The sequence below is a fragment of the Vigna angularis genome, chromosome 6 (genome assembly GCF_016808095.1).
Source record: "Vigna angularis cultivar LongXiaoDou No.4 chromosome 6, ASM1680809v1, whole genome shotgun sequence".
Lineage (NCBI taxonomy): Eukaryota > Viridiplantae > Streptophyta > Magnoliopsida > Fabales > Fabaceae > Vigna > Vigna angularis.
The window spans coordinates 34,521,112-34,535,502 of record NC_068975.1 but is presented as its reverse complement, the minus strand read 5'-3'; the positions used below and the strand labels follow the sequence as shown (position 1 = coordinate 34,535,502).

At 30.8% G+C, this 14,391-nt stretch overlaps 2 protein-coding genes across 4 annotated transcripts; both read left to right on the top strand.

The window, feature by feature from the left end:
- The first annotated feature begins 1,540 nt into the window (after window positions 1-1,540).
- On the top strand, window positions 1,541-4,901 carry LOC108342844 (GDSL esterase/lipase At1g28600). The gene is made up of 5 exons (XM_017580695.2): window positions 1,541-1,850; window positions 2,131-2,337; window positions 3,646-3,794; window positions 4,174-4,447; window positions 4,582-4,901. Exons 1-5 carry the CDS (start codon window positions 1,556-1,558, stop codon window positions 4,812-4,814), a joined length of 1,158 nt encoding a protein of 385 aa, XP_017436184.2. The 5' UTR covers window positions 1,541-1,555; the 3' UTR covers window positions 4,815-4,901.
- Window positions 4,902-7,396: 2,495 nt separating this feature from the next.
- LOC108342840 (pyruvate decarboxylase 1) lies at window positions 7,397-11,181 on the top strand. 3 transcript variants are annotated; one of them, XR_008250190.1, is made up of 7 exons: window positions 7,397-7,915; window positions 8,016-8,179; window positions 8,560-9,121; window positions 9,617-9,705; window positions 9,802-9,919; window positions 9,993-10,108; window positions 10,795-10,934. XR_008250190.1 is itself a non-coding variant. In XM_052879710.1 (6 exons), exons 1-6 carry the CDS (start codon window positions 7,454-7,456, stop codon window positions 10,035-10,037), a joined length of 1,440 nt encoding a protein of 479 aa, XP_052735670.1. In that variant the 5' UTR covers window positions 7,397-7,453; the 3' UTR covers window positions 10,038-11,181. The 3 variants fall into 3 exon arrangements, 2 of the variants coding, with proteins under 2 accessions (XP_052735670.1, XP_017436181.1); XM_052879710.1 differs by having other exon boundaries at window positions 9,993-11,181; XM_017580692.2 differs by having other exon boundaries at window positions 7,398-7,915; window positions 9,802-10,108; window positions 10,795-11,181.
- Window positions 11,182-14,391: the final 3,210 nt, after the last annotated feature.

The window sequence follows — 14,391 nt, the reverse complement described above, 5'->3', positions numbered from 1 at the left end:
TAAATCATATTATAAATAATTGAAAAAAATTATTAAACAATTAATAAAGAAAAATTATTAAGCAATCATTTCTTAAGTTTTATTTTCGTCTCCCTTCTTTTAATAAATGAAAATAAAAGAATTATTTCAAAAGTATAATTTAACAAAATTTAAATATATAAATACATATTTTCTCATTACAAAAATATATAAATTTTTTTATTTTTTTCTTTTTATTTTAATAAAATTTAAAATAAAAAATAAAAATAAAAACCGAATTCAAAATTTGATTCTTAGGAATTGAATTACGATTAGTATTTTAATCACCATTCACAAAAATAAAAGTCTGAATTTGACTCTCCAAACACCGAATTCAAACCTAAAATAAAAATTGTGTTGTAAATTTGATGCACTATATAAGGAATTTTAAAAGAAATTATTGGTACGCAGGAAAAAAGAAATCATACAACAACCCCTTGTATGCTTTATTCAACCTACATAATCATACTTGACAAGTTTATCAAATTCAATCTATCTCCCTTTTATATAATTATTATAAGGAAAATAAATAAATACATTTATATACACTGTATTAGAAAGTTTTTCTATATATTATTATAGATCATATACTATTAGATGACACATGCAAACCTTTTTTAAATTTTAATAGACTACCATTAATTAACCGCCAAGATCTTTTTACATTGTTACTAAATAAAAGTCCCATAAATACTTTTAATTAAGATTTTATTTGCTTTGAAATTCGATCTCCCTCTCGTGCAATTTCGGATCTATAATGATATATTTACACTTTAGTACAAGATTACTAGTTTGCTCTTTTCAATACAAAATCAAATGCTTGCGCTTTAATTAGGTGAGAGAGTCACCTAAATAATAATGCACCAACGAGGATCATTACAAACTATAATTATTTTTCTTTTAAAGAAAAAAAAATGTATTTGGTTTCTCTTCCATTAATAAGTATAAAATTTATGTTTTGTTATTATTTATATTATTGAGTGTAACGACCTTTACTAATATTATGAAGAGAAGCATATATATTTATATCAAAAGCAAAAGTATAACAGTTTGTAAAATGATCTATAGTCATCCAACTCTTACAAAGATTTCAGGAGTATTTCAAAATTTATAAAAAATAAGACAAATATCAATATATTATAACATCATAATTTTTGGACTATTTATGTGAAGATCCTTTTTCCATTAGTCCTAAGCTACTAGTCTCCAATTTCAATATAAAGACAAAACAAAGTATTTACATATCCACAATCTAAATTTTAAAAAAAACATATTACTTACATCATGTCTAACTAATTTAAATTTTTTCATAAAAATCAAAACTATTTTATACAAAATCTACAAAGGCCCATTTGTTTTCCTAGTTTATTAGTTCTGTTACTTAATAATATATTACTATTTATATTATTATTATAATATAATCGTCAAAGAATTATTTTACATGTGAAATATTTTTATCGGCAAATTTGAACCAATACATAAATTAAAGTTAATATTTAATTTAAGAAAGAATATAAATTGAGGTTCGCAGGGTGTAATGTGGTGCAGCGCATTCAGGATGAGGTTAATCTGTAAACAGGTATGGATTACATTCGCAGTGGTAACTGCAGCTTTTATGATAGCTACTTCAAATTCAGAATCACCACTGTTATCAGTGGCGTCGCCATGCTCATTCACCTACATCTTCAGTTTCGGAGATTCTCTTGCTGACACTGGCAATTTCTATTTTGAGCGCCCTTCTCATCACTGCTTCCAACCACCCTACGGTGAAACCTTCTTTCACCATGTCTCTGGACGCTGCTCCGATGGCCGCCTCATCATCGATTTCATCGGTTCCGTTTCTCTGTTTCTCTCACTCCTACTTTTAATTTTTAATTTCAAGTATAGTCAAATTAAAATATATAAAAAATCTATCTATTAATTAGGTCATCCATAAGTGTGTTATCTTCTGTGAGATGAGTGTGTGGTTGAGCATAATTATATTTGAATTATAATGTTTAAGTGAATGACAGTGATGGACATATAAATTGGGTTTTGTAGATTATGTACAAACATAATGGAAAAAAATAATTAAAATCAATGAAGGTAGCTTTATTTGTTTGTTATTTGCAGCTGAGTCATTGGGACTTCCATTGGTGAAAGCTTATATGGAAAAGAAGAACGCGGAGGGAGGAACCAATTTTGCTGTGAGTGGAGCCACGGCTTTGGAGGCAAGCTTCTTTGAAGAGAGGGGATTTTCTATCCAAACCAATAATTCTCTTACAGTTCAATTGAATTGGTTCAAGGAATTGCTTCCTTCTCTCTGCAATAATTCCTCAGGCAAGTTCTCCATTGTTTTGGCTCTCTCGTCTCTCTACACAACCACTACCTTACACACTTATCTTCTTCAATGCTTTTTCATGCTTTTTCCTATAGGTGTCAAATTTTCCTATGGTTGTCGACAACTCATTGGATGTCAATATGATCACGTGTATGAGTTCGGGTTTGAAAAAATTATACATATTTTATGTGTGTTAGATTTCAACATGACTCTTTTAAACTTGATTCATGTCCACCTAATTTAATTTTAATTTAATAAAAAAATTTATTATTTTATTTTTCTTTAAAAAGATTATTTAAGTTTATTATTTTTAAAATTAATTAAAAAGTGAAATTTGTTTAGAATTAAATTATAGAAAGTTTGTAATTTTTTTTTATTTTAAAAAAATTGTAATTAAGTGAGCCAATAAGCTAATCATTTACCCACCAACCTGTGGTGAGTTGGATCGAGTTCGAATTTTTCTGATTTCCTAATAAGGATTGACTCATTAAGTGACCAACCCGTAGTGAGCCGGATCGGATCGTGCCAGGTGACCCATTTTAACCGCTATACTTTTTCCTATTAGTTGTGATAGATATTAGTATGAAAAGGATCAACTTAAGAATATTATATTAGCTAAAACTTAAATAAAAATAAATAAATAAAATTTAAGTTCTAAGTTTTTTTAAAAATTTCTTATAAGAAAATTGAATGTTTATTTTTATGTCAAGTATTATTTTCTCTAAAATATAATTTTTTATATCAAAATTTATAATTTAGTGATAACTATAACGATATAATACTTTTAATATATCACATTAATTCATTCATTTTTTATTTTTTTTATGAAAAGTTCTTTGATTTTTGTATTTTAGAACATTAATATTTGATTTCATTATTTTTTTTATTTATGTCAAATGATATTTTTATATAAAATAAAATAAAATAGACATAACCAAGAAGTTTCTAAGTCAACATTAAGTGTCATTTTAAGTAACTATTTTTAAAAGCTATAGTTGCATACATTTAGGTTTCTTGGTGTGTTTATGAAGATGGTGAGCAGCGTATTATTTAAGATATACATATTTTTTTATATTAAGCTTTACATTTATGAATTTATGCAAGGCATATTTAATTAAAGATTAAGTAATAAATTACTAAAAAGTTCACAGTTTTATATACTTATTATATTCTACAAAAAAAGATGAGGAGATGTTTGTGCAAAGTGAAGTGAGAGATATAGATTAGTCCCCTAAAATTCCAACATAATTTCACAATTGATATAACTCTAAAAATATCAAATAGTAAATAAAGGTTTAATCTTGCAGATTGTTCTGAAGTTTTTGGGAACTCGTTATTTCTTATGGGTGAAATTGGAGGAAACGATTTCAATTTCCCTTTGTTTCGTCAAAAGAACATAGCAGAGATTAGAACATATGTTCCATATGTAATCAATGCAATAACTTCAGCTATTCATGTAAGTTTTTTATTTTATTTTTTTAGTTAGTAAACCTTTAATTCTTCTTCTGCAGTTACATATGTTATCACTTTAATAACCTAAAATATCTTGTCACCAAATTAATATTTCTAACATTACGATTCACCACTTTGATTCTCTATTCAAACATAGGGTGAGATGATAAAATGATATATTTTATTTATATAGATTCGTTTAGTGAGATTTATTTTTTTAAAAATTAAAGTAATGACAAGAGAAAAATTTGAGGACTAGAGTTATTGGAGTATTAAGGTGGTAACATATGCAGATTTACATTTTCTTGTTTTACAGTATCTCGCTAAACATTTTTATTTTAACTTCAAAGCATACCTAAAACCTTTTGTACTTTATTTTATAGGAGTTAATTGATGCAGGGGCTCGAACACTAATTGTTCCAGGAAATTTGCCAATTGGATGTAGTGTTATTTATTTAAGAATTTATGAGACCCTAGATAAAGAGCAGTATGACCAGAGTGGGTGTTTGAAGTGGTTAAATGAGTTTGCTGAATATTACAATCATGAGCTCCAAAGTGAATTAGACAAGCTTAGAACACTTCATCCTCATGCCAATATCATTTATGCTGATTATTACAATGCTGCATTGCGTTTATATCGTGACCCCACAAAGTTTGGTAATCTTCTGAATTCACATTGTAATTTTTTTGTATGTTTGCTAAATAATGTTCCATAACGCAGCTTCATACTTCATTATAACAAATTACTTCATACATGTAACATTATGATTTGTACTTTGATTCCTATGCAGGATTTATGAGTATTAATTGTTGTTGTGGAAAGGGAGATCCATACAATTTCTGTGGCACTGAAAGCTTCAATGTTTGTGATGATCCTTCCAAGTATATTGGATGGGATGGATTGCATTTAACCGAAGCTGCATATAAATTAATCGCGCAAGCTTTTATAGAAGGACCATATTCTCAACCTCAATTTAGTTCGTTGTGTTTGCCTAATGCAAATTTTGGTCATTTCAATTATTGAACTATTTTTTCTTCGTTTGAAAGGAAGTGAGACAAGTTCATTGTATCTCTTTGTGATATATAATATTCTACAAACTTATTTTTATTATTCTATAAACTCATTCTTACCCAAAATTATTCTTGCACCTAATATTGAGTGTGAAATCGAAATTATGAAGAGACTATGAACCAAAAGAAAATAGTTTAAAATAGAGATTTTGAAATAACTACTTGTCAATACTTAATTTAACATGGGTGAAATAATTTTATTTTAAAAAAAGTACATAAAAAATATTGTGAAGTTAATGTTTTAGAAATATAAACATAAATTAGAAATTAATTATTGAAAATAATTAAACAATGAAAATAATAAATAAAAAACAAAAAGAAATAAAAAAGAATAAAATCACAGTTTTTCACTTTTCTCTTCTTTTAATGGATTAATTAACTCAATATATTTTTACTTTCTCATTATCTTTTTTTTTTTCTCCACACTTTATTTTTCACGTCACTTTTTCTATCATCTTCCATGTTACCTATTTCTTTTTTGGATAATGATACTTTTATAACATTTTTTTTACAACATTTTAACATCATCTACGTATCATTCTGTGATTGTTCCAAAATTACTTCATAATCAATAATAATAATCATAAACATAAACATGGATCAATCACATAATGACACGTAGATAGTATTAAAATGTTGTCAGAGTATAATTATTTTTTTTATATAATTTTTCTATTCACTTTTTTTTTATTATTATTTGTACCCCTCTGTTATAACAACAGATAAAAATGATCTTAAAAGTAAAAGAGACGAGTTAAAAGTTTTTAAATTCAAACATGTTACATTGAGTTTTACTAAATTTAGGAAAAATTCAAGAGATCATTATACTTTAAAAAACTAATTTACTCATATAATCTGTTTATAAATTATATGTTGAATTATTAAATATATTTTAATACAAACAATATTTAAAAATTTATAAATATTAAAAGCTTACAAAATAAATATAAATAACAATACATGTGGATTAAATTTCAACAAAAAAAAACGAAGAATGTTAATAAATGACAAAGATTTAGATGGGAAACAAACTCTATTGAGTCTCGTTTTAGGTGAAGAATGAACGAAAAAAATATTAGCAATGCCACATTCTAGTTCTTAAATAAGGTTTGGGCAAGTTTATGTTGTGAATAAGGACTACTCGAATTTATGTATCTACGGTCCTTTCATGGCCGTCTTTCCAAACGTCGTGTTTCTAGGATCGTTTTTTCATATCGACTTTTTAGGTTGTCTACTGTTCTTTCAGGATGTCTTCTCAAGTCGTTTTTCAGAACATTTTTCTAGGACGTCCTCCCAAGTTGTTCTTTCAGACCGTTCTTCTATGGCCGTTCACCTAGGTCGTGTCAAATGATAATGATTCATCAAGTCCTTAATACAAATTAAGGTGTGATTGGACCGTCATTAGGCCAACGAAACATAACTAGTATAAATAAAGGTCTAAGGTATGATTTTAGAATCACGATGCATAATGTATGCATTACTTGCTATGGCAAATCATTCGGTTATATTACTAACTTGAGTGTTGAAGTGTCTTTAACAAGTACTCATCCACGGTTTGAACAAGGAAAAAGGAGAACGATCACTTACATGAAGAACCACTAGGGAGTTTTTCCGATCTTGAAAACAACTTGTATTACTTTGAATAAGGGACTACGACCCTATACCCGAAACACATTATAATTTATTATTTTGTTAATTTAAAAATTTTCTGATTAGGACAACTAATATGTTCTAAGAGTATAATTGAATGAGATATGATATCCAAATCAATCTGTTAAAATAATTCAATCTTTATTTAAAAATTGTTTTTCAAGTCAGAATTTTATAAGATCTAATTATGACAACTTTAATGTAGCTTAGGAAGAATCCTTGTCACATCATTTAAGCCTTTGTCTGTTTAGAAGTTTATTATCATTTCGTTCTTTGACCAATAATGCGCCACAAATGTTTAGTTTTGATTGAAAATAAAGGCGTGAGGCAAATTCAATAATACCCTGTTCAAAAGTAAAGTTTTATGATGAAATTTCCAACTTCTTTACCAAAAACAAAGGTACAATATGGGCGAAAAGAAAAGAAACTAGCAGAAGATTTTTAATATAAATGGATTTTTAATTATGCAGACAAAGACAATGTTCCTTATTCTAGAACGTGATCAATATATTCTGATTCAAACTCAGCTGGGTTTTCTTTTCCACTGTTTTGTATTGGTTGGATGACCGTAACTTGTAGTAGCACAGGTACATACATACCTTAAATAAACCAATAAGAAATTGAACAACACTGCATAAAATCAACACTGTCACACAATAATGTCACAAAAAAAGACAGTGTTCAAAAGGCAAAGTTATTTTATAGCAAGTTGCTTATATCATTGCCATTCGCGCAGTGTTTTTTTATGGATGAATTACAAGACATACCATTTTAAAACAAAAAGAAAGTGGTTTTGTGTGGAACTGTGGCAGGGTTGTCTGTTTCTGAAACCTGCAAAGAAATGGCACATGGTTTAAGAAAGCCCTTCATCATAAAACCCTCGCTCGCTCCACACTCACAAAAACCGCTTATACGATCACTTCAGAACCGAAACCTCCAAACATGGAAAGCGCCACTAAAGTTGGAGCGGCAGCTCAAACCACCTCTGCTTCCCCCTCCTTCGACGGCACGCTCGGCCGCCACTTGGCTCGCCGCCTCGTTGAGATAGGCGTCAGGGACGTCTTCTCCGTCCCCGGCGACTTCAACTTGACCCTGCTCGACCACCTCATTGCCGAGCCCAGCCTCAACCTCGTCGGCTGTTGCAACGAGCTCAACGCCGGCTATGCCGCCGACGGCTACGCGCGTGCCAGGGGCGTCGGTGCTTGCGTCGTCACCTTCACCGTCGGTGGACTCAGCGTCCTCAACGCCATTGCCGGAGCTTACAGCGAAAATTTACCGGTGATTTGCGTCGTCGGAGGACCCAACTCGAACGACTACGGCACCAACAGGATCCTCCACCACACCATCGGGTTACCCGATTTCTCCCAAGAGCTTCGGTGCTTTCAAAGCGTCACGTGTTTTCAGGTGAGAGAAGAGTGCGTCTTTTGGTTTTGGTTTTTGATTTTTGAGGCTTTGAATGGAATTGAACTATCTTTGATTAGTATGAGTGTTTATGATTCTTCAGGCAGTGGTGAATAACTTGGACGACGCGCACGAACTAATTGACACTGCGATTTCTACTGCTTTAAAGGAAAGCAAGCCTGTTTATATCAGCATCAGTTGTAATCTTCCTGGAATTCCTCATCCAACTTTTGCTAGAGACCCCGTTCCATTCTTTCTTGCACCCAAGTACGCTTTTCTAATCACTTTTCAACAACAAGAAAAAACATTTTCGTTAAATTGCTATTAAGAAAGTTAATATAAACACAACCGATGAAACAAAAAATTTATTCCTAATAAATTTGAAAATGGTGAGAATAAATTTTTAGTTATAGATAAAAACGTAATATTCAAAACCCGCATTCTCAGTGACCCTTGCCATGCCATCCCTATTTGTTTGTGACTAGATGACCCTATTGTCCGCATATAGTCTTTTTATTTTTCCCATAAAAAGTATTAAAAATTTATATGTATATATGCGGTGAGGCAAATTCCAGACGACCAATGTTTGTTCTTGCATAGACATTTGGCAATAAGTTAATGGTGGAAAAAAATATTTTTTTATGTAGGACAAGTAATCAAGAAGGATTAGAAGCTGCAGTGGAAGCGACTGCTGCTTTACTGAACAAAGCTGTGAAGCCAGTGATTGTGGCTGGACCAAAATTAAGGGTTGCGAAGGCACAAAAGGCCTTTCTGGAGTTTGCAGAAGCTAGTGGATATCCAATAGCTGTTATGCCATCGGGAAAGGGACTTGTACCAGAGCATCATCCTCATTTCATTGGTACATATTGGGGTGCTGTCAGTACTAGCTACTGTGGAGAGATAGTGGAGTCGGCCGATGCTTATGTTTTTGTTGGCCCCATCTTCAATGACTATAGCTCCGTTGGATACTCATTATTGATAAAGAAGGAGAAAGCCATAATAGTGCAGTCTAATCGGGTGACCATTGGCAATGGTCTTTCCTTTGGCTGGGTTTTCATGGCTGATTTCTTAACTGCATTGGCTAAAAAAGTGAAAACAAACACCACAGCTGTGGAGAATTACCGACGTATCTATGTCCCTCCCGGCATTCCTCTGAAGCGAGAGCAGGATGAACCTCTAAGAGTTAATGTTCTATTCAAACACATTCAAGTAAGTCTATTCATAAGCTCCTTCTAATTTGATATCAAGTGATTCTGTGGCAGGAATTTGAGCTAGAGTTCTCTTCCTGTTACTTTGGTCTAAACTAGAATTTCAGTCAAAACCTTTGCTTCGTTTTTATACTAAAGAACAAGATAGCGCACACTTGGTGTTACTTATTTATTTGAAAATCGTTATCATTTTCTTGCTTACTAGCGGTTTTTAGGTCCAGTAGTTTTCTTCGTCTATCATGGTGGTAACTGCATGATTACTCAACCAGACTCATGCTAAAATTTGTAAAACTGTCTTCGTAAGTAGCTTCATGGTTTGTATGTATCCGTTAATTGTGTGAATCAGTAGTTTGAAGCATTCCACAAAACGGGGAACATAGCAATTTCAGATGATTCTCGTAACATTGCTAAATCTGCAACGTTATTTGCATGGTTTCAATCGGATTAAAACATTCAATCTTTCCCTTATAGTCCATTAATTGAATCTGTTGAACAGGACATGCTTAGCGGAGATACTGCTGTAATAGCGGAAACTGGAGACTCGTGGTTCAACTGTCAGAAGCTCCGTCTGCCTGAGAAATGCGGGTGAGAGTCGTTTACTATGACTGCATCGAGCAATGTGCTAATTACAACCATTATATTGCTGGAACTAACACTATCAATTTGAATTCCTTCTTTCAGGTATGAATTTCAGATGCAGTATGGATCCATTGGTTGGTCAGTTGGTGCTACTCTTGGATATGCACAAGCTGCGACAGACAAGCGTGTAATTGCTTGCATTGGTGATGGCAGTTTTCAGGTAACAGCACAGGATATTTCAACAATGATTCGATGCGGACAAAAGAGCATAATTTTTCTCATTAATAATGGAGGTTATACCATCGAAGTTGAGATTCATGATGGCCCCTACAATGTGATCAAGAATTGGGACTACACTCGTTTTGTTGAAGCCATCCATAATGGACAAGGCAAATGCTGGGTTGCCAAGGTTAGCATAAAATTTGAATAATCACAACGTTTGATCTTTATAAATATGTTTAATTTGGTTTCAGCCCTCAAAATTTTTTAAACAACTTATACTTACACTGCTGAAATTTCGTAAATTGCATAAACTTCCTTGCTTTTTAACATTTGGAGCAACCTTCCTTACTGTAAAATAGAACAGGGACTCTGTTTTTCAAGCAATCAAGAGGAGTTAGTGCAAATTGTGCAATGTATAAAAAGTGTCATTGTAATGTTTCTTTTTTCAAAGGAGATTAGTGTCCGGGTAGAAAAAATAACACGGAGAGTTGACACAATCTCACAAAACCTGAGAGTGACAGTGTAATTTATATAATTTCTTTTATTAGTTTTGATCCTTGTAAATTTTAATTTTTTCTATAAACTGGGGTAATTGAAAGGGAATAATGCTTTGTGGAACCACTGATCTTTCTTTAATATACTATGCTAATTATGATCTATAGTTGGTATCATTAAAGGGAAAGAGCACCCTTGTTTTGTACTTTGTAAGCATATAGTCCCCAAATATGACTGTATTCAAAACTTAGATATAATAAAATAAGGAAGTAAGAGTCCGTTTGAAAATGAACATCGTTTCAAGCCTTTAGATTTTGATAATTACTTCACAAGAAAAAGAGTTACTTCGGAATTTCCATTTATAAATTGTTGGTGTAGGTACGAACAGAGGATGATCTGACAGAAGCAATTAGAATAGCTAGTGGAGAAAAGAAAGAATCACTATGTTTTATTGAAGTTTTTGTACACAAAGATGATACCAGCAAAGAACTGCTGGAATGGGGATCCCGTGTTGCTGCTGCTAACAGCCGTCCTCCAAATCCCCAGTAGAAATTTCGTTTCTAATTATCGCCTTGTTATGATCTGTGTATTTTGTTAAATAAACTTTTGCTAGATCATAATTTTCAGAGAAAAGCCTTAACTATGATGTTGAAATAAATTTGTTTTCCAGATTTGTATATGGATTCTTCTGCTGTTGTAAATAAACACCAACTATTGTTGCGTTATAATGAGATATTGTGCAATGGAATTGTTCACGAATGAAAAGAGATATAACCATTGTATGTAAACTCCTAATTATTAATTCCTTATTTAAGCTATCATTGATTTTATTTAAATCAGTTTTTAGCCGATTTTTTCGATATTTTTATTAGATTATAAGTTTGCTGAACTATTGCAATTGGAAATTAATTTACATTGGTTTACCCATTTTTCTTTTGAATTGGTGATCCGGCTCTGACAGCGTAAGTTTGTTTCTGAAAAATGATAATTTTTATTTTGATTCTTCATTCTTACGTTTTCTTGTATTTAAATAGTTATAAAATAATATTTTACTATTTTCAAATTTTCTTATTTGTACTTTTTCTGAATCGGGAAAAAGAAAAAAATGGTAACATTTTAAAAATATTTCTCGAACAAAATAGAACAAAGCATTATGTTAAAGTAGACAAGTTTTGCATATTATTTTACATTTTAGTTAACGGTGAAAAAGAAATAAAAATCACATCTAACCAAAAAAAAGGAACACATATGCCTCCCTCAGGTTGATAGCATATTTTTTCTTCTAAAAGATCGGCCGAACATGATTTCGCAAATGTTTGAAAATCACAAAATCATACTATTCAAATATTCTTTCAAGAAGAACAGACTATTTAATATATAATCTCCCTTAAACTTGAGATGAATTTAAAAATTTTATGCAGGTGTTAATTAATTACGTGACAGAAGATTTAGAAAATACCGATAATTATTTTAACTATGAAAAAGTATAAATAAACTGATGTTTTTATTGGATAGACAGCATATCTATTCCGATGAGGTCAGTTTGCCAAGAACGACGAATTACAGTTGCAAGAACAGTAGCATCACCTTTGTTTCTCTTTTCTTTTTCTTTTTTTTTTTGCAGCAGTAGTGAATAATCTTTCATAAAATCTTGTCGGCAATGACCATAGTAGAAGTTAAATCGTACGTGCTTCATGTCATCAATGCAATATCTTCAATAAGCAAAATAAGATTCTAATTTTCTTTAACCAAATTAATTTCAATTTTCCAATAAAATTGCACATGAGTTTAGCTCAAAATACGTTTAAATTATTTCACATAATATTCAATTTTATGTATAATATATATAATGACATTAATCTTCTAATTGGTCCCAAATTATTCTCACACAAAAGTTGTTTGGGTATTTTACCATGCACCTCTAAGGGTTTTATCATGCACATCTAGTTTCCACAAATGTTTTTATAATTAATGAGGTTGGTCAGAATTAAATATTTTTTTATCGAATTAAGTGGTTGAGTGATTGAGTGGAGCATTGAATGAGGGTGAAAGTTTATATATTTCTTTCATTCCTGCATCCCTTTCATTTCTTCATTGTTTCCTTCACTGGTTTCATCTTTTGTGGTCTTTGAAAGAGATTTGAGAGAGATTCTTCGTTAAGAAGTATTCAAGGCATGTGGTGGTGATTGTCATTAGAACTGGAAAAGAAATTTTTTTAAGCTTCTCGCGTCAAACAGATGTATAAATTCAGTATAAAACTCTCAACTCTTAATCGGATACTGAAATCCAATAATAAATCAATTGGATATCAAAATCCGATCAGATGTCAAAACTCGATTTATTATTCTTCGAATATCAAATTCTCCTTTTATCGAATTTTGATTTCCGATAAAATGCGGATTTCCACGTTATGATTTTGTCGCATTTCAACGTCCGATAATATTTTGCTTCATTGTATACAATATAGTTTATAGATTGTCATATAAGAATGTTTTGCTTATTTGTATACCGTATAGATTTTCATATAATAATAAGGAAATCATAAGTAGATTTTGAATAGTAGTTTTATATACATTCTGAAACATTTATAACAATAATAAAATCAATGGATGAGTGAGATTTTTTAAATGCATATGGCTTTCAAAATTTGTAATTCAATATTTATTAAATTTTAATGCTTTATTAAGTCTTTGAATTTATAACTTTTTTTAATTGAATTAATAGTATTAGTTTTCAAACCTTTTATACAAAAATTATTGACATGGGTTTCCAAATTTTTAATTCAAAATTTAATAAATTTTAAAGGCAATCAATTATAAAGGCTTAAACATGGCTTTTGAAATTTTTAATTTAATATTTAAGAAATTTTAATGATTTATTAAGTCTTTCAAATTATAATTTTTTAATTGATTTTATAAATGATTTATTAATTTTTATTTTTTTTACATTCATAATTCATTACTATATTATTACAAATAAAAAATTTTAAATTCTATAAAATTAAAATAAATATTAAATATTTAAAAACGAAATTATTTAATTCAGAATAAATATAAATAATTCAAATATTTATATAAATAATTAATTATAATAAAACAAATTAATTAAAATAAAAATTAAAAAATTAAAAAACAAATAAAATATAACATCCCAAATTATATAGAAGCATATAACATAGTAAGTCCACATTTAAATAAAAGAGACTAAGCACTATCAAAACTGAACGCTACCTAAGACCGAACGCTAACTAAGACCAAGCACCAAGACTAAACGCTAACAAGGCCGAGCACTAAGGCCGAACTCCACTTAATACCGAGCACTAAGACAGAACACTATTACGACCGAACGCTCAACAAGACAGAGCACTAAGGCCGAACTCCACTTAAGACCGAGCACTAAAACCGAACGCTATTACGACCGAACGCCAGAACCGAACACTCAACAAGACAGAGCACTAAGGTCGAACTGTTATCAGTTACGAAACTGCATAATTCTGCAGGATTTCTGCAGAATTATGAACAACACCTAACCCAACCATTCCTAACCATTCTTACTAACTTCTAACACCCTTAATTCTGGTTTTATACTTAACTAAACTCATCTAAATGATTCTGAACATTCCTACTACCCTTCTAAAGTGATTAAGATCAAGTTTTGTCTTTTGAAACATCAATTTCCACAACTTAAGGACCCAATTTCGATTTCACCACTTCTAACATGTTCTAGTCCAGTTTTATGATCCTAACAAGTCACAAATGACTTGCCTAAGATGTCCCAACAGCCCAAATGTGCCTAGAACCCCTACTTCCCCAAAACCACTACCTCACTTCCTCTCAAGTGACCCCAAAACACTACCAGTTTACTCAAATTAGTGCATACATCAAACATATCAAACCCAAATATCACCTCAGCCCAACCAAATCCACAGTCACAAATTTCCAGCATACAGTTCATACAACAAATCTCAAAAACACA